Source organism: Tachypleus tridentatus, chromosome 13 (assembly GCF_004210375.1).
Source record: "Tachypleus tridentatus isolate NWPU-2018 chromosome 13, ASM421037v1, whole genome shotgun sequence".
NCBI classification, from domain to species: domain Eukaryota; kingdom Metazoa; phylum Arthropoda; class Merostomata; order Xiphosura; family Limulidae; genus Tachypleus; species Tachypleus tridentatus.
This window is the reverse complement of record NC_134837.1, coordinates 48609218-48629813: the sequence shown is the minus strand read 5'-3', so window position 1 is coordinate 48629813 and position 20596 is coordinate 48609218. Positions and strand designations below refer to the sequence as shown.

Sequence of the window (20596 nt, the reverse complement as noted above, 5' to 3'; positions counted from 1 at the left end):
AAAAAATAAATTAAAAGATATTTAAATTTTAAGAGGTCTAATATTTGTATAATATAAAATCTTACTATTCAAGCAAGCAAAATTTATCCGTCTTACCATCTAGAGTTTTTTTTTCAATGCTTGCAGGTAAAATGAGGTGCCCATGGTTTGTCTTGATCCCCGACAGGCATGCCGAAATATGTCTTGTAGGCTTCACACATTTTAGCAGATGCTGTCACAAATTCCTTTTTTGCTCTTGTCTTGATAAATTGGCCACATACATAACAGAATGCGCCTGGAGAATGCTTGCAGCTTTTTGGTGCCACCTCTGATAAAATCAGATAGGTCTATGTGTTCACTTAGGCAGCTAGCACTAAATTGAAGTAATGAGTGTGAGTTCCTGTATATATATTGCTATGGAAAGTTCTAGAAAATTCTAAAAGGTTCTTGAATATTCTCGCAAGTTCTACAACATTCTAAAAAATTCTCTATCAGCTACTCAGCACTGAATCTACCTGGAATGTTCTGGAAAATGGATAAATTTGAAAATTTCATTACTCAGGTAACAAAAGCAAAGTTTGAAGAGAAAAACAGATCTTTTCCATTTACTTTAGGCAAAAGCAATTGGGAAATAACATTTTCTGCCCAGGAACAAGAAAAAGTAAACATTTTGTTACATGGTGTAATCATTAAAATGAAAGCATTGTTAAAAAGGTATATTTAAAAACTGTGAGATAGTTATTAGCACGTGTGTTTTAATTATTTACAAAGAATAAAGAACTGTGTATGGATTGAAAATAATATTTATCCTAGCAGAACGCAAGAAGTAAAATATAAATAAGATGTAAGTAACTAAAAAGGAAATAATGCACAAACATTTTTGCTTTTTATTGCCAAATATATTTAATATTTATTCCCAACTTTGAAAACTGAAAATTATATAATTAAGTTTAAGATACTAATAAAGAATTTTTGTTGAACTCTGAAATATACAAAGCATGTTTTAAATAATTAACTAAATTATTATTATATTAAATTTTAGTTAGATGTGTAATAAAATGCTTTAATGATATTACACGCTACTCTTCTGATAGATATAATAAAATGATTAATTAGTGTTACAAACTTGAAAGAGTTAGAAAAGCCCTTGGTTTATTTATAATATATTTTTATTATTTTCAGATAAAATCCACAAAAAGGGTTACATTGTAGAATATTATATAATTTATTGTATTTATATTCGAAGAAAAAAGACGGAACTAAAACTAAAGTGTATACATACATACTATATATATGCATTTATATAGAGAAATGTTCTCGGTATGGCAGATTGAATACATGGTCTAAGTTTCTTGAGTCATCATATATATATATATACAATTGCAGTTCAGCTACGATGAGACTGTTTATCAACTAATTGGTTATCTCGTTACCATACCTCTATTGAGCTTTGCCCTTTTGTTAAAGACCAGTGACTTTTATGTTGTTTTCTAGTTCATTTGAAGCTTATAGCGGTCATAGTGTGTCTATCAGTTGTATTGGTAGAGTAAAAGATAGCAGATATTTTATTCCACCATTTTGTTCTGGGTAAATAAAATTTGGTTTGTACTGAAAGAGAGCTTGACAGCCATTTTCCTCAAGGTTTCCTCTACATGTAAGTATAGGTTTGCTATTAAAGGAGAAATTCTGTGCCCTGAATGAATACCAAACAACTGCAATACAAGGTTTCCATTTATTATATGTACAACAAGCTCAACGTAACTAATCTTACTAGTCGCTTATGCATGAACCCAATGCAGAATTAGAATCGTATTCATACTAGTATATCTTTACATTTATTTGTTAGAAGTTACGTGATCGTTTAGTTAACGCACGGAAGAGTGGGTAAAAATAGATATTTAAAAACTTTTAACTCTGTGGTTTATCTTTATATAATTTATCTACGCATTCAATAAGAAAAATGATTCAAAGGTTCTTGAATATATTGTAATGTTTTGTCTACTTAAACAACGTTTTGAACATGGACATGAAATATGTAAATAAAAATGTTGGAATAGACGTTATTTTAATGTCTGTAATCTAGAACTTAAGCATAAGAATCAAACATAAATGTTATAAGCAAAACTTTAGTAAATAAATTAATATATATATAGTTCTATTCAAATTGAAGGTAATAAAGAATTAATTGATACCTGTTCTATTGATTACTGCCCGCCATTGACACAGTGGTATATGTGCAGACATAAAACGCAGGAATTCGGGTTTCCAAACTCGAAGTGGGCAGAACACAGATAGCCCTTTAATAATAAACGAACAACAAACATCTATTGATTGTTTTATTAATATATTTGTTTATTGTTAAACGGAAAGCTACACGATGGATCATTAATATATTTGTTTGTTGTTAAACGGAAAGCTACACAATGGATTATTAATATATTTGTTTGTTGTTAAACGGAAAGCTACATAATGGATTATTAAGTAAGTTTGGAAACCCGATCTTTAGCGTTCAGAGTTGCTGCTGAGCCACCAGGGAGCAAATTTAACACTACAATAGGATGAAAAATACGTATTATGAATATAACTGACAACTGTAAAGTATCTTGAATTAAAATTTTTGTCAACGAAGGTCTTTGTTTCCATTCATTTTTTGTTCTGGCTGTTTTGTTACATACATACATAAGTTATTCTAAATGTAATGCTATTTACGACTCTGTTTTTATTCAGAATCCCAAGAGTCCTATCTACAGTTATTGAATCTTTTATATATGTTTAATACAAGATAATTTCTGAACATTTACCAAGTATTCCTTATTTTCCGAATGTTTCCCAGTTATTTGTAATTTCTCAATTTTTATGAAATATCAGTTACATTCTTAAACATCAATGGGAACAAGTATGAAGGATGTTCATAAATGGTGTTCGCTTCAATTAAATAAAAAGTTTCAGTCGTTTCTGAATAGTAACATTAGTACAATATAATTTTTGAGATTTTATTTGATATTCCTTATATTTCGAATTTTCTTCCAGTTATTCCTTTTTTCTTACTTTCAAATTCTTATTAAATATTCCTTGAAGTCCTGAATTTTTCCAATAATGATAACAGTCGCGAAAATTCACAGCTGAAATATGCTTGAAGCCCACGCTGTAATGAAAGGTATGTTTCTATACCTCCATTAAATTCGAAATAAAGAGTTTCGGACATTGATATATGGTATCTTGCTTACATCACTCCCTTACCAAATGATTACAGGGCCTTATGGTTAAAGCCGTGGGGGTATTATAAAGTGATGGTCAATCCCACTATTCGTTGGTAAAAGAGTAGCCCAACAGTTGGCGATGGGTGGTGATGACTAGCTGCTTGTCCTCTTGTCTACCAATGTTAAATTGGTAGCGCAGATAGCCCTCGTGTAGGTTTGCACAGAATTAAAATACAAACAAACTAACATTCATTATGTTGTACTTATTTAATTGATACTGCCACTATCTTTGTCTTTACTAGCATTAGTTACAATTTGGAACTTACGCGTTACAAGGCGATCAGAGTGTTTGATTTGTTTTGAATTTCGCGCAAAGCTACACGATGGTTATCTGCGCCAGCCGTCCCTAATTTAACAATGTAAAACTAGAGAGTAGGCAACTATTTATCACCACTCACCGCCAATTCTTGAGCTACTCTTTTACCAACGAATAGTGGGATTGACCGTAAAATTATAACGCCCCTATAGCTGAAAGGGCGATCATGTTTGGTGTGACGGGGATTTGAACTCGCGACCCTCAGATTACGAAAAGGCGATCGTATATTATACTAAAAGAATCTGAGGACATTTCACATATATATATGTGCTTTTAAGCAAAATACGCATTCTATTCATTCTTTTTTTTTCAGAAATTAGTCTAGTTATATACATTAGTTTATCTTGTTCTTAACTTGTATAATTTCCCAAAGGTTATATCAGTGATTTCTTTCTTTTTATTCTCTCAGGTCTTAAATACTAAAATAAGAAGACTAAGAGCACAATGTTTCGGAGAACCTTTCAAGTTGTCGTTTTTGTGGTTATCGTCATGTGCTGCCAAAGTTTTAGATTTCCCTTCTTCCCCAGTGATAAGGCCCCTGAGAGCTATGCTGAACTGTGTAAACAATGCTCATGTCTTCCTCAAGATCTTTCCAACGGGATTCTTGACTGTAGCCGCCGGAATGTCGACAGTCTTCCTGAAGGAATAATATTCCCTACAAATCTGAATATCGTCATAATCAATGGGAATAGCTTGAAGACGATCGGCCCCGACACTTTCAGCAGCGGAAGTAATGTGCTGCATCTGGACCTTTCTTCTAACCAAATAGATTTTGTCGCTGATGGGGCATTTAAAAATTTGGAATATCTAAAGTCTTTAGACCTTTCCAATAATAAAATTTGGAGTTTATCAGACCAGGTTTTTGAGAAGCAAAGTCATTTAGAAATTCTAGACCTAAGTAATAACAAAATTCAAGATTTCTTTGACTCAACTCTGGAATCACTGAAAAATTTAAAAAGCCTAAATCTGAATTCTAACCCTTTGTTCAATCTACAGAGAGAGATATTTTGGTACTTGTCAAACCTTAGGGAACTACATTTGGAGAGAACAGGCCTAAGAGTGTTACCAGATGATTTGTTTAAATTTAACGGAAAACTAACGATCCTCAAACTGAAGGCAAATTTCTTGAAAGATGTTCCTACGACGTCACTGGAAACAGCTACAAAACTAGAACATTTAGATCTCAGTGAAAATCCAATTGAAGAAATTAAACCTAAAGCTTTTAAAATGCTCGAAAGTCTTACTGTTCTGAAGATCAATAACATGGACAAGTTGGAAACAATTGGACGTAACGCGTTTCATGGAGTGAAAATTTGAAAGAACTGCAGTGCAGTTTTAATTCCTTGCTGACTGCTGTTCATCCAGAAGCCTTCAGAAGAAATGATACCGGGGAAGAGGTTCACGTGCAGAAAATTTACTTGCGCCACAATCGCCTGGAAACAATGCGTTATTCAATGCTGAACTGGGACATACTGGAAGACATTGATGTTTCAGGTAACCCCTGGCAATGTGATTGTCGACTGCAGTGGTTGTTCAGAATGCATCTCCCACGAAAAGTGAAAGATACCATTAGGTAATAATATATTAGTTAAAAAAAATTGTACCATACATTGTATTGAGCTTTCCAAGTAATATGTGCGCAGGACACCATCTATCAGCACTTCTTTAGTGAATATGTGAAGTTTTTGAAAGTTTTTTTTTCTCTTTCGGTTAATTTTGAAAGCAGAGAACCACTCAATTAAGTAACTCAAATTTTCTTGTTCTGGTTCATTCAAGACTTTAATTCATCATTTAGCCAATAGTCGTGTTCTCATACAGGGAAGACAGTCGTCACTTCACCATGAGATCTTGGGACAGATAGCTGTCTTTTCAGTCGTTAAATCTCATAACGACCCGAGGTTTCCACTTTCCTTTGGTGGAACAAATATGGCGCATGGTTGCATGTGCAGGGAACACGAACTTTGCTTTTGAATTTCGCGCAAATCTACACGAGAGCTATCTACACTAACCGTCCCTAATTTAGCAGCGTAAGACTAAAGGGAAGGCAACTAGTTATCACAACCCACTGCCAACTCTTGGGCTAATCTTTTAACGACGAATAGTGGGATTAGACATCACATTATAATGCCTCCACTGCTGAAATGGCGAGCATGAGGGAGATTCAAACCCGCGATCCTCGGATAACGAGTCGAGCGCCTTAACCACCTGGCTATGCCGGGCCTGCGGGGAACATGGAATGGGCAATTTGGTTTTGTTTGTATTATTGTATTTAGTACTTAAAGCCAGATTCTACTCTATTAAGCAGGGTTTCAAAGAGATGTTAAGGTGTTAGAGTCTTTATATAGGTTTTCTAGAGTTATTTAAGAGAGACTAGCGATTTCTTAAAGTTGCATTTTTTTAAAAATTAACTTTATATTACTTTAACTTTCAGGGTTGTTTTTATTTTAAAACTTTCATTTTCTTTTAGCTTATAGGGGGAAGGGATTTACACTGGGTTCATGAAGAAAGCCAATACAAATTTCTTTATCAAATCTTTTTCACTATGTGTGCTGCTTCTTTCTTTTTGACGACTCGGTAATAGTTCTGAGCAAGAGCGACAAACCCATAAATTAGGGCACGGTATCTTCAGATCATTCTCTTAGCTTTCTCTAAAGGCCTGGCATGGCCAGGTGGTTAGGACATTCTACTCGTAATCTGAGGGTCGTGGGTTCGAATCCTCCGTGACACCAAATATTCGGTCGTGACAATCAATCCTACTATTCGTTGGTAAAAGAGTAGCCCAATCGTTGGCGGTAGGTGGTGATGACTAGTTGACTTCACTCTAATCTTACACTGCAAAATTAAGGACGGATAGCGCAGATAGCCCTCGTGTTGCTTTGCACGAAATTCATAAACAAACAAACTTGTTCTAACTGACTGCTCTTTTGGAAACCCGTGCACTGGAGTAGTCCTCAAATGTAATAACCTTTGTTATTTATTTTACTGTGTACAAATTTAAATTGTTATACTTCACTGTCTATTTGTTCAGAGTGAAGCTACAAAAAGGGTTATCTGTGCTCTGCCCACCTCAAGAAATCGAATTCGCTTTTGAGATGTACGTCAATAAGCGTACTGATGATCTGCCAAAGGTTTTTTTGGTTGTTAAAAACGTGTTTGATTTATTGATTTTTTTAAAATTTCAAGTAGTTTTAAAAAAATTATTTTGAAACGTCGGCTATAAATTTACGTTGTATTGTATCATATTTCAAAAACACAAATAAAGTAGGTCGTAGAATCATTAATGAGATGTTGAGTACAATTTTGTTTTTAGAATTAACGATAATAAAGTAAGCTATGATATCTACATATATTAAAAGTTAATATAATTTTTAAAAGTTAATCCTATAATTATGCAGCCAATTTAATAAATTAGACCAACTGGAATATGCAATGACATAAAACAAAAACTTACAATAATTAGAATCCACTCATTTATCAATTGAATACCTTAATTGTTAACATTATTTGCTACGAAATAATAATGAAACTATCTGATCCTATTTCGATTACATTTGCTAGAGAAAGTTAGATGGACTTTATAGATCGTGTTTAAACTACATGAAAACTTCAGGTTTGGCACCCATTCTAATTTTATAAAGTTAATGCTACATATGCTGTGATGTGGGTAGCAAAATACGAAAAGTCGACACCAAATGCAAGTGACTTTTAATGTCGCACGTAGTGTGTAAATAAATATAATAAAAAAGGTCAGTCTATATGCCCATGTGTAGTGTTACTTTTTAAAACAGCCATTATCAGGCAGCTTTGCTCTAAACGTTACCCATTTTAACCGAAGATGTTAAAGAAAGTTCGTACGAAACTGACAAAACTGGAAGGCTGGTGTCTAAGAAAAATGGGTTTTTCACATATATATTTCAGACATATCTGTCTATATAGCTTCGCAGATAGCCCTCGTGTAGCTTTGCAGGAAATTTAAACCAAACCCTATAGCTCTATGAAACTGTGGTATATTTCAATGTATTTTCATTTGTGTAGCGTACTTAGATTATAATAATAAACTTCATAAATTTCAGGAATATTTAAGACCAGATATACTAAATTTGAATTTTTGTTGAAAACTGCTGGATCAAACAGAATTCCACAGCCGTTAATGTAGCCACTATTTTTATTCCCAGCAGAGAAATCTACTGTTATTGTTTAACTTGCACTTACTTAACAAAAACTTGCTTATAAGTTATCCTTGATAGGCATAGCAATTACACTTTAACTTATGCTCAATTAATGTGTATTTTATTTTCATGTAGACTATTCGTTACAGGTTTAGAAATTATACATAATCCAAAGTGTCAAATTCTGGACTTATATATTTCAAACTTGGCAGCCCTCTGTTTTAACAATATGGCATTTATATTAAAAGATTAAATTTCTCCCAAACGTGATTGTCACACGAAAATATGTTCTTTGAAACTTACGTATACTATATGTATATATACACACATGAATATCTGTGTTTATAAGCAGATAACACGAAAATAATATATCTCACGTTTTCTGATAGTTGACTAAAGTTTGCGACATAAATATTGAGTTAAATTGTTTTGTTTTCAGATGCCACTTCCCTCAGAAGCTCCAAGGACGATCGGTATCTTCTTTAAAAGAACAAGACTTTGTGTGTGGTCTGGAGCTCAGAGTTGATCTTATCATAATCTTCGGCCTGATGACATTTGTTTTGTTTGTTGTCACATTTGCATCTTGTTCGTACGTCCTGTATAAAAGAAACTTCTGTCTGAAACCCCGATCTCACATGCAGCAACAATACACTCGCATCAAATCCAACAAGCACAGTGTAGATCTTGAATGGGATTACAGTGCAGATCCATAGAACATTAGACTCTTCAGAAACAACGACGGAAATTTTCATTACAAAAACATGGATTTACCTTACAAACAGCAATAATAATAATCACCTTATCTTCTAATGGTAAATTATATGATTCCAGTTCTTCAAATAAGCTCAGCATTCCTGTTTTTATCTCATATAACGAAGCCATGTTTTATATGCAGGTGGTAGAGCTATGTCAGTTGGTCTGGTCGTACTGACCAAGATAATTATCAATGGTTGATAAATTACATATTCAAACATAGACATGATTTAATATGTGCTGTGTTTTTGTTGTAATCAACAGATTTAGTTAATAGATTTCTCGTTAGGCTTCGAAAAATTAATATTACTCCAAAAATAATCATTTAATAAACGCGTTTAATACCGAAGTGTTTTCGCAATAAGCGAAGAATAAATGTAAACAATATGAAACAATAAAGGATAAATTTTGTCGTTTTTCAGAATTTCTAATGCACGCTAGAGGGATTTGTACATTTCGCAATACAGTTAGAAAACAAAGAAAACCTTTTCTCTTCAGTTAATAATAAAAAAATATATTTTTATTTCAGCCAAGGTTCTGCTATTGTGGCTTCATCATGGCTAGTGGTACAAAAACTCCTTTACTACCGCCTCCAGTGAAGCCCCAATAACGAAACGTTGGCTAAAATAAAGTTTTTTACTATTATCTGAAGAGTAAAGTCGTATTTCTTTGTAATTTTATTGCCAAAATAATGGACAAAGCCTTGGAAGTTCGCAAATTTATTTTAGAACAAATGATAAATATATTTATCTTAAAACGTTTTATTCTATCTTTAACTTTCTAAGAACATGCATATTGCATATCCATTTATTGATTTCATTAATTTATATAATTTGTGGGTAAAATATTAATTTACAAAATATGTTTATTGAATGAACAAGTTTATCTTATTTTAGTTATTACATGGTAGAAACGACTCTTCAAAGTCATTTCTTGTAACGTGTTTTCGTAAAATAACTTATAATTACACGAACTGTGAAGTGATGTATGGAACAGAATCTTGGAAAATAAAATCTAAACTTATGTTGTGCTGTATTTTTTGCACAATGCTGTTTTCTCTAAAATTATTTATATCTTAAGTTCTTACAGCTTTGACATGAACAATTCAACATTTCACACGTTTCTAAAAGCATCAATTACTGAAGTCTACACGTGTGTTTGTTTTCTTATGTGTCAAAACAGACCTAGAAAATTCTCCATAACACCTTGGTGAATATGAATGGCTACAGAAACGTCTCTATAATTTGAAGATACTTATTTTTTAAAATGTTTTAATATTTTTTAATTATTAAAAAAATTGTGCTCCAGATTTAGAATAAGATTCTCTAAATGCATCAGTATTGCAATAGAATAATCTTGATTATGCTTTCTTTAGGCTTATGTCTTGGAAATAATTCCTTAGATCCGTTATCATTTTATTTTTAATTAATATACTACTGAGCATTAGCATAAACATATGATAAAATGTGTCTGGAAGTTATACTAAATTTCTTAACATGAACGTACAAATTTCTTTATATAACTTATATTTTATATAAAACTGAGACGTGATTAAAACACTGACAATTTTATTCTAGAAAACTGTTGACTATTTCCCTGCTTTTTTTCTAATAATTACCTTTTAAATGCATACAATAATAATGTGTTATAATAATTGAACACTGGTAAACTATTATTTTTCCCGGGTCCACTAATCATACCGAAGTCTCCTGACATTTTCAAGGTATTTCAACAGGCCCATTTATCATAAAGATGTTCCTTGACATTTCCTACGTTTGGTCTTACCATAACAATGTCTCAGAGACGAAAACAAATTACCACTAATAAGATGTCTTTCCAAAATGAAAATAATGCTAAAATACAATGGCTCTGTTACAATGTTTTTAAGGGAAATATTCAAATTAAAAAAAAAAACGACAACAATAAAATAAGAAGGTAAATTGCTGTGATCAAATTCTTGGGCTCGAGACTCACAGTACATAAACATTCAAATAAAATAATAAAGTTATTTTGTAAATATAACTGGAAAAACTCTCCTTCTACTGTTTATAAAACAACCTAATACCTAAAACAGTTTCTCCTGATTTATATTTGTACAATGCTCATTTCTAATTTTTATGTTAGGGCTAAAGTATGCTATTCACGTTTTCTTTTGCGAAACGAAGTAAAACAAGTGCCAAGTTTGTTTTAAAAATCAAAGCTTTTCAATCATATGTGTATACGGTAAACACTAGTAGCAAGTGTGGCTTGGTGTTATAGTTGTAACACTGTATTCAAGATCAAATAGCAATAAATAAACAAGTGACCCAAAAAGTGCGGTTATTATGTTACAAACCCAAGTGGTTAAGGCATTCAACTCGTAATCTAAGTCGCGGGTTCAAATTTGTGTCACACCAAATATGTTCGCCCTTTCAGCCGTGGGAGCGTTATACGTGACGGTCAATTCACTATTTATTTGTAAAAAAGTAGCCCAAGAGTTGGCGGTCAGTGATGATGACTAGCTGCCTTCCCTCTAGTCTTACATTGCTAAATTAGGTGTATCTTTGCGCGAAATTTAAAAACAAATAAACAATTATTTATGAATACAAAGTTAATTTATAAAAGTTGTAAGCAAGTTATAAATACTCCTCAACTATAATTACTAGTTTTGTTGTACAGTTCTCACTATATTTCTTGATTTTGTACTTGTGTTGTTATATACATGAGCATAGACTCTGATACATTTTAACCGGAGTTCAAGATAAAATAGTTAGTTGTTCACTGGGTATGTTATTTTCAAGTGACACAGCCAGGCAGTTTCCAAGTATTTTGTAAACATCATTTTGAGAATACTTTTCATGGATTATTAGAGTGTTATAACTTGAAACGTTAATAAAGAGAATGAGTGGTAAATCATAAGTTGTAAAGGATGAACTTACAAACCTACCTTAGGTTTGAAGTCCTAATGGGATGACTAAGACAGATGTGATAAAAACATTTGCAATCGAGTTCGGTATCTCGTTATCGGTAACAATTGAAAGGACTTGTTAGCCAAAGTCTGATTAAAACAGTTATATATATATATTAGTTCCCAGTGCAAAATTACAGCATTAATCACAGTATATGATGTGATATTTCAAAAACAAATTAGGTAGACTCCATAATATCTTCCCACTTTAACTATCACTGTAGTAGTTATAACTACGCTGTTCTAAAAGTTCATCTCAGATTCTCAGTATCAAGATTAAGTAGCATCCATTGTGGAATTGACGCTGGTACAGAGTTTTTAGTTTTTGTTTTTTGAGGTGTTGTTAACGAAAGATTTGGGTATTTTTCAACTCTGACTGCTATTTTGTGGAACTCAAGTCTTTTGTCTGAATAATTTCATGTCAAAAGTCCAACTCGAGAAAAGGTTTGTTTTTCATTATTAAAACATTCGGGAAGTACAATCAACACAATAATTTCAAGTTTTATAAGCAAACCACTGAGGAATCCAATTTAACACAAACTCAAGCGTTAATACGTGGTTTCCTTTACGAATGATAATGCAAAGGACATTTGGTTTATTTTATTTACATTTTTCAAATATGCAGTGAACAGTACTGCTTAATTAGGAGTAATGTTGTCGGATATATAATGAGACTATTTTTGTGCAAATATTTGTGAAGTATTGCTTTGTGTTAAACGAGTAATGTTCGATATATATGTGTGTATTATTTCTCCGTTTTCAAATGTGTAATATAATATGAACTATCTAAACACTTGTATTCGACAATAGGAGTAAATTATATTGCGTAATCACTCTAAACTTCAAGCATTTGTCACAAATTTCAAAATGCTTAGTCATCGATAACCTCAGGTTTGTTTTTATTTAGAAAGTAACATCTTTTAGAATAAACTAAAATGATTCCTGGCGTTTGATGACCACCCTCTGAAATCTAATTTGGGATAAATTAAAACTGTCACACATAAAACAGAGAAGCGAGTATCAAAGACTGGTTTGTTTTATTCGTGAAATTATATATAATTATTTTTCGGTTGGGTTGCTGATCCTAGTTGCATCATACAAATACTCTATGTATTGCGCAGCTTTTCACAAAACGATAAGATAAGAAATAACAATCAAACTAGCAAATCCTGCAGCAGTATCTCTATGTACATGACGGTACATAGTACACCGTTTATATTCTAACGTACTTTCCTTTCTTTCTGTAGAACCAACAGCCACCATCTTTATGATGACAAAAATGAGGTGAGTGTTTCTATAGTAATTACATATTTTATCATGCCGGTGTCATACAAAGAATGCATACGATTCGCAGATTCCGAACAAAGAAGTAATGTGATTTTTTGGAGAGTTTGTAACAACATAAAAAGTATTGTTTTTTGTCACATACTGCGAAATGATAGAATATGTACCCCTGAAATTTGGTGACTTTTACATTGAATAACCAACAATATGTATTTAGTAAACCGTGAATATATAACCTCATTTTTTTAAATTGTTATTTAAAAACATTTTAATATAAATGTCCCTATCGTGGCCTCCTGTTTAACTGTACAGTGAATTATTTGATTTATGATTCCCTGATAGTTACCGCATAAATACATTCCGCACTTTGGAGTAATGGTTATTATAATAACGGTAAAAATCCCATTTTTGGTGTGGTGAGAGTAGCCTGATAGTTGAAAGTTGCCCGATGGGTATTCTGTGCTAAATGGATCAATATGTCGATATTCATACAAATTATTTCATTAACTCGCTGAAAAAATATTTTCCCTTTATGACATATAATCAGTGGTGGGATTCAGGGGGTTCGCAGGGGTTCGCGCGAACCCGTTCTTAAAAATTTTTGAGCTTAGCGAACCCGTTGATGGCTTCAATTATACCGTCGAATTGTTGATGTCGTGGAAACATCTCCTTGAGAGAACCCCTTCTTAAAATTTTTGAATCCCACCACTGCATATAATGTATGTAGAACATAAGGTTTACATACAAAACTCCAAAGAGTTTTGATGAAGGTAACAAAAGATATTTAAGAACCAGTTCTTTATTTAAATAAAACGGTAACAACCAATTAGAAACTTAGGGAAGCATAACATTAAACGCTCTTTGATCAAGTCTAATATCTGAAAAAAAGACCTGTTACGTATTAAAACATATCTCAAACGTATATCCGATTCATTATGTTACATAGTACAATTTTAAATAGCCTGAAATTTTAATTTGAAATTAAAAAATTAATTGAATGTCGATATGTATTAAATTTATGATATTTGCCAACAAGATTGATACACACAATTTTCTTTCTCATCACAAATGTATTTTAACATACAAACAATAATACAATGCATAATAATAGTTGTTACAAATAACTATTTATATACAAACGTTTTACAGACTTGCAAACAATATTAAAGTTTTCTATCTAGTCTGAAACTGAATATTTTATTGAGGGTTTATGATGAGTGAATTAATTCTCTGTTGATGCACAAGTACACTTCACTTAATGGGAAGCTAGCTATGTATTCCTTCACACGTGAGTTTTTCTATTGAAATTATGCGATGTCTTCATAGAAATACTAACCTTCGAAGTTAATTCGCTAAAGTTAAACGGTTTGTTATGTTCGAAATCTATAAACGTTCCTGGTCATAACTTTCCGATTAATAAACGTTTATCACAGTTATAGCTATCAAGATTTATAGAATACTAACAATAACAAACCATCAATATTAAACTGTCTCTTGGTGCATCAAGTTATAAACTTTTAGGATGAGGTTCTCGAAATTTCAGTTGGTAACAATATGTGATGATACGCCAGTGCTTTCGTAAAAGATGTATTTTACAAATTTAGAGAATAGGCAGGATTTTCGCAATACACATTTAACAATATCAGTTACGTGCATTTATAAATATATATTAAACTGAAAAATATGAATATTATGATAATTAGATAAGAGTAAATCCGTTATTGACCATATACGTGTATAGGGGGTAAAGAAAAATGTGCCCCTCTTATAAATGTTGTTAATTTGTTATATATGTAAAATTATATCTTTTTCGAACGTACTCACGAGATCTGTTTAAATATGATCTAAATTTCTAATTTTTACACTGGCTTTCGTAAATACATGAACTTTTCATGATTTTAGTTACATTTTTCCATAAAAAGTGTTGTGCACCTGCTATAGTTTCTTAGATTTTCTTATTCTATTTAGCTTAAAAAATCATTAAACAAGTTTCTCTGTAATAATCGAGCGTTAAAAGAAATTCAAAATAACACAAGTTAATATTTCACCAAATAAGGTTGGACTGACTTTCAGTAATGTTTTATCAATCTCTTCCTCTTCAGTTCTAGTTTGAATTCTCTCCTGAACAGTACATTAATATCAAATGATGCCATGTTAGGTTCCTATCCTTCGCTTCATCTGTTTTTCTACTTTTGTTATCACTTCTGATATTCACCTCTAAATTTAGGAAGCTCCACAACCTGTTCAGACTTCTACCTTGAAATTAACACGGTTGTATATAGATAATTTTTTGTATTCCATTTAACTGTATTATCAAACACTCCTGGTTAATACATAGGATTTTGCTAAGTTCTGGTTGTTTTTGCACTCTAACAAATAAATGGTTGTTCTCTCACACATGTTTATTTATGTGTTCCTCCTCCTCTCCGGTATACTTATAATTTGTGTTTAAGTTTTCTTCTTCACCAAAATAAACCTTTTCACTGTAAACACTTCGATTCCTGTCTTCCATTGTGGATTAATTTGAAGTTAGATTATACATAGTCATGTGGGAATATTTATAACTGACTTTATTATTCACTAGTAATTTCACACAAAAAAAAAATCAATGTTCATGTTGCAGTTACACACAGAGTAATGATCTTCTTGTCTTCCGTTGTGCTAGTTTCTTTACTATTTATAAAAACATTTTCATTGCGTTTAGATTGGTCTTCTTAATATCGAAACCATATAAAAACAGTAAAAATATTTTTATTATACATTGTGGAATAACGTATTCTGTAGGCTCTGAGCAACATTAAAGTTACTACTGATATTTCCACCAGCTAATGATGCCACGAAAATTGTACAGGTAGCTTAAAATGATTTCAGTTTCAAGTAGTTATAAAGACAAGTGCTGTTTGTTGTAGCAACTGTAGATTAGATAATGTTGTGAAGTTGTTTAACTAAACCTGGACAAACGATAAATGTATGATGTAATTAACAGTAAAGAGAATTACTCACTTTAAAAACATCCCATCAAGATGCTGCAATATATGAAGAAAGATGATAATTCACAGCCAGTCCGTAGATTGTATAAAATGAATTTTCTAATAGATAAAGGCATTGTTTGTTCTCTACAGAATCTTAACATGAGAAATAAAAAGATTAACCGGAACATGAAGGGCTATGTTGAGGTATACGGTCTATTGCTCTAGTACCCCCATGAAGAATGCATAAACATGAAAACACCATTTTTCCTTCACTGATTTTAAAATATTATTTTGTCAACAAAGTCTATATTTTTTTTGGTATTTAATGGTAATGTTTTTTCCTAGAATGTAACAGAAATGTGTGATAATCATTTAGATAAATAATGCGTAACGGATTCAACACTGTAACTTTGGGGCAACAGCAGCACTAAAGAGGAGCTTTATTTACCCCAAAATTTGTCTTAGCTACCCCAACCAGCGTTTTTGACACGCTGGTGATCTACACATTCGGAACGGCAAATCCCCTCCTCCTAGCATCCTCACCCCAAACCCCTACCATCATCTGGAAAAAGGTGGCGTGTCGGACCTGCCTTAGAAGACAGCGAGCTTTGTGAGTCTCAGATTGAACTTCACATGTTTCGGGTGAAATCATTCGTTTTCTGGTCTTGTAATAGATGTTTTTCCCACTCTCCCCGTCATAATTGGTTTTATTCAATATTGCAGTTTGGCTTTGTTTTTCTGATTTAGTAGTTGTAATATAACATAATACTTTCACATAATACTTTAATAGAACACTGGATAATAGACAATACATTATTGTTGTCACTAACCAATGTATTTATCATGCATCCTGCTAGAAAATCTAAATTATTGTTGTTATCTTTGGCTGACTTAACGTAAATATTAAGTGTGCAGTTAGATCATTGTTTTTAAAAATGAAATGCTGTGAGGTGATAATTCTTATTGTTTATATTTTAATAACAACTAATTTTATATAAGCCAACGAACTATCTAAAATCGTTTAATATCGAAGCACAATATCTAAATATTTATTTCCCTGATCTTGTACGAGAAATATGAAATCACTGATTCTCTTACAACGGATCCAAAGTTTCGAGCGTTGTTCCGCAGAGACAAGACGCAAATCATGGACCCTCGAATTCATAGTATAGCAAACTAACCACTAAACCCTATCGGAGGGTATAAAGTGAGGAGATCACACGACTTTTTTGTTCAGGAAAATATAAGAAGAAAATGGATATAATTAAAATAATGAATACAAAGGCTATTTAAAGAAAACGCGTTGCGTGTTTACTTGATATTAAGTCATTAAACTGATAGAATTTCTTTCAATAACTTAGTCGACCAACTCATTCTTTAGATACTCACTGGATCATAACTGAATGCCTGTATTGCTTCGATAATATAAGATACAAATGAAGCAGTGCTAATGTTTTTATTTGTCACACCGTTTTACAGGTTAAACGTTTGGCTGGTGAACGTAGTATTATGGGTGTGCGTTTTCGCAAAACAAGTCAGAGGTGCTGACAATATCTGCACTTTCTGTTCTTGCACCACTGTCACCGGTAAGTCTGTTGTTGAAAAATTTGTGAATGTCGACTGTTCAATGAAAAATATAGAAATACTTCCTTCAGGAGCTTTGTGGCCGTCAAAAACTTTGAGTATGGACCTGAGTTTCAACTCAATCAATGTTATCAGCGTTTTTGAAAATAGCAACTACCTGAAATACCTAGATTTGAGTTCGAATAACATAAGTCTGATAGAATATCAAGCCTTTAACGAATTTCCCGTTCTGCAGAAGCTGTGTTTGAAAAACAACTCACTGAAGGACCTTCATCAAGACACTTTCAAAATGTTAAATAACTTACAAACACTGGATTTGAGTTTCAACAAGCTGAAGAGACTACCAGAATACATCTTCAAAGAACTAGGAAAACTAAATTATTTGACTCTAGCAGGGAATCCATTCAGAAATATTCCAAACGATCTTCTAAGGCCGCTAAAATATCTCGAATATCTCGATTTATCTCTTACAGGAAATTATTTCCTGACTCCGGGATTGTTTCACGAACTCACCTGGTTGAAAGTGGTGAATTTAACAAAGAACGAATTTCAAGAGGTTCCAACAGGAGCACTGAGAAGTGCTGAAGTGCTTGAGAAAGTTTACCTTGACGAGAATCCAATCACAGAGCTTAATTTAAAATCATTTGCGGGTCTACAAAAGGTCAGAATCATAAGTCTAAGTAATATGCCAATGCTGGAATTTGTCGATGAGCTAACGTTCTCTAAACTTCGACACCTGGAGTTCCTAAATCTTCACTCTAATCCACAACTGGAGGTTATACATGCCCTTGCTTTCAAGGGAATCTTGGATCCAAAGTCTAATCAAACGAGGCTGAATAAAGTAAATTTAAGGAACAATAGTTTAAATACATTGTATGAAGATGCTTTACCTTGGTGTAACCTGGAAACTTTGGATCTTCGAGATAACCCTTGGAATTGTGATTGCAAACTGAAGTGGATAAAAAAGTGCAACATGAAGGAAGAGCTGAAGGATCTTTTACTGTGAGTACCATATAAGATTGTATCAATAGCGTAGTGTAATATGGTATAATGTAATATAACATGATACTACAGTGTGACCTAATAAAGTACAATACAGTCTACTGAGGTATAGCATATAGTAAGTACAATACAAGGTAACACAGTAAAGTGCTTTATAATGTAATATAGGGTAACATAATATAACCTATTCCTAGTATAATTTAAATCGTATACGTCTTTATTGATGCACTAGAAGTAATATTTTTTATTTCTTGATTGTATTTCTGGAAAATAAATCTTGTGTAAAATCTCATTATACATTAATGAATATAGCCCATTAAAAAGACGAAAGCAAATATGAAAAATGCATAACTAAAGGCTATGAACTGAAAAGAAAAATCTATTTACATCTTCCAAACTGGCATAACCTTACAGTAGAACAAAAAATCGTTACTTTTCAAGAACTTATATTTCGAAATAATGTTTTTCTTTTTCTAATATAAATTTCGCTAATTCGAAGTTTTCCATTTAAAATTTTAAAATAATATTAACGAATTACGATTTAATATTTGGAATATTTGTTTTTTTGTGGGTAACTTTCTGATACTAGGATACATAACGAACTATTTCTCTGTTTTCTTCTCAGGAATAAGTCTAAATTTTAGGATTTAAAATCCAGAAACTTACCGTTGACCTACTAGGTGAAACCCTGCTGGTACAGCGGTAAGTCTATGGATTTACAACGCTAAAATCAGGGGTTTTATTCCTCTCGATAGACCCACCAGATAGCCCGATGTAGCTTTACTATAAGAAAACACACACACACCTACTGAGGGACTTTTTGCCGGGCATGACCAGGTGGATTAAGGCGTGCGACTCGTAATCTGAGGGACGTGGGTTCGCATCCCCCTCGCACCAAACATCTTCGTCCTTTCAGCCGTGTGGGCGTTATAATGGTACGGTCAATCCCACTATTCGTTGACAAAAGAGTAGCTCAAGCATTGGCGGTGGGTGGTGACGACTAGCTGCCTTCCCTCTAATCTTATACTGCTAAATTAGGGATAGCTAGCGCAGATAGCCCTCGTGTAGCTTTGCGCGAAATTCAAAAAGCAAACAAACAAAATGTTTTAAGTAATTTCTTTTACCTCTAAAATCAGACATAATGAATTTTGAAAGATTCGAGGAACAAAAATTATTTTATTACTTGAAGATATGCCTTGACAACATATATTTCATTTCTGAAGGTCAAGGATAAGATTATAAGAACAAGATCACGTGCGTTTTTCTATTGGTTATTTTAAAAGTAGGAACCGACTGATTGTATGAAGACAAAAAGTTGCTAGAGGGGGTTTGCCCGCATCACTATGTTGTAATTGTGGATGGTGGATCGATTTTCATTCTTATTTTAAGACCGGCAAGGCCAGGTGGTTAGAGCGCTCGACACGTAATCTGAGGGTCGAGGGTTTGAATCTCCGTCACACCGAACATGCTCACCCTTTTAGCTGCGGGGATGTTATACCTGCGATCAATCTCACTATTCTTTGATAAAAGAGTAGGCCAAGAATTGTAGAATATCTTTATTTTTTTATTTCGGGATGATTTTTATTTTTTAATAATTTTGAGTGTATTAAAGACAGCCCAACTATTATTCTCTCAAGGTGCCATACTCCTGAGAATCTGAGAAGCAGTGTTATTACGACAGTTCCAGAAGATCAGTTTATTTGTCTCTCTGAAAAGAGCCATTGGAGACAAATACACGGCAGAATAATTCGAAGCATTATCATAGGAATCATCTGTGTGATTTCTTTAATTTTACTATTTGGTTTACTGATGTATTTCAACCGCGACAAGATTATGGAATGGTGGCTTGCAAAACGTCGTGGAAGTGGTGCTGTCTATTACATCAAAGCCAAGTCTTTTCCTGAAGATACTTAAACATAATTATGTATTCATGCTGAAGAAACACCAGTGTAAATATTATTAACAAGTACGAAAAATTATGTCACAGAAGTTAAATTATTCAGTCATTTTTAACAACTTAAAATAACCTACAGTAGCAGATAACTGTTATGTTTATATTCCGTTTAGGATTTTATTTTTATTTTACAGTCATCTTACCACAAGGATTTAATCTCGCCTTCCTCTTTCAGTCTTAAATATTATTCCATATACCGCGGTCCTCTTTATATACAAGTCTGTTTTTGAAATGATGTAATTCTGACTTTCATTCGCGAAGATAATCTTTCGCGTCAATCCTCAAAGCTACAGACTTTGATGTTAGTGCAAACAGCAACAAGCCTTTGATTTTAGTAGAACAATCATGAATAGGTTTAAACGTAATTATTATCACT

The 20596-nt window shown here is 32.8% G+C and overlaps 2 protein-coding genes across 2 annotated transcripts; both read left to right on the top strand.

Moving 5' to 3' along the window:
- Window positions 1-4873: 4873 nt before the first annotated feature.
- On the top strand, window positions 4874-9510 carry LOC143237907 (uncharacterized). Its single transcript, XM_076477652.1, has 2 exons — window positions 4874-5128; window positions 8164-9510. Exons 1-2 carry the CDS (start codon window positions 4998-5000, stop codon window positions 8435-8437), a joined length of 405 nt encoding a protein of 134 aa, XP_076333767.1. The 5' UTR covers window positions 4874-4997; the 3' UTR covers window positions 8438-9510.
- A 2218-nt stretch (window positions 9511-11728) lies between these two features.
- On the top strand, window positions 11729-20329 carry LOC143240212 (uncharacterized). Its single transcript, XM_076482314.1, has 4 exons — window positions 11729-11868; window positions 12672-12708; window positions 17160-18266; window positions 19904-20329. Exons 2-4 carry the CDS (start codon window positions 12692-12694, stop codon window positions 20178-20180), a joined length of 1401 nt encoding a protein of 466 aa, XP_076338429.1. The 5' UTR covers window positions 11729-11868; window positions 12672-12691; the 3' UTR covers window positions 20181-20329.
- The last annotated feature ends 267 nt before the right edge of the window (window positions 20330-20596 follow it).

Coding starts and splice junctions, on each gene's coding strand:
- LOC143237907 (XM_076477652.1), top strand. CDS start 4,998: ATGCGTTATTCAATGCTGAACTGGGACATACTGGAAGACATTGATGTT. Junction 5,129..8,163: donor AAAGTGAAAGATACCATTAG/GTAATAATATAT, acceptor TTTTGTTTTCAG/ATGCCACTTCCCTCAGAAGC.
- LOC143240212 (XM_076482314.1), top strand. Junction 18,267..19,903: donor GAGCTGAAGGATCTTTTACT/GTGAGTACCATA, acceptor TATTCTCTCAAG/GTGCCATACTCCTGAGAATC.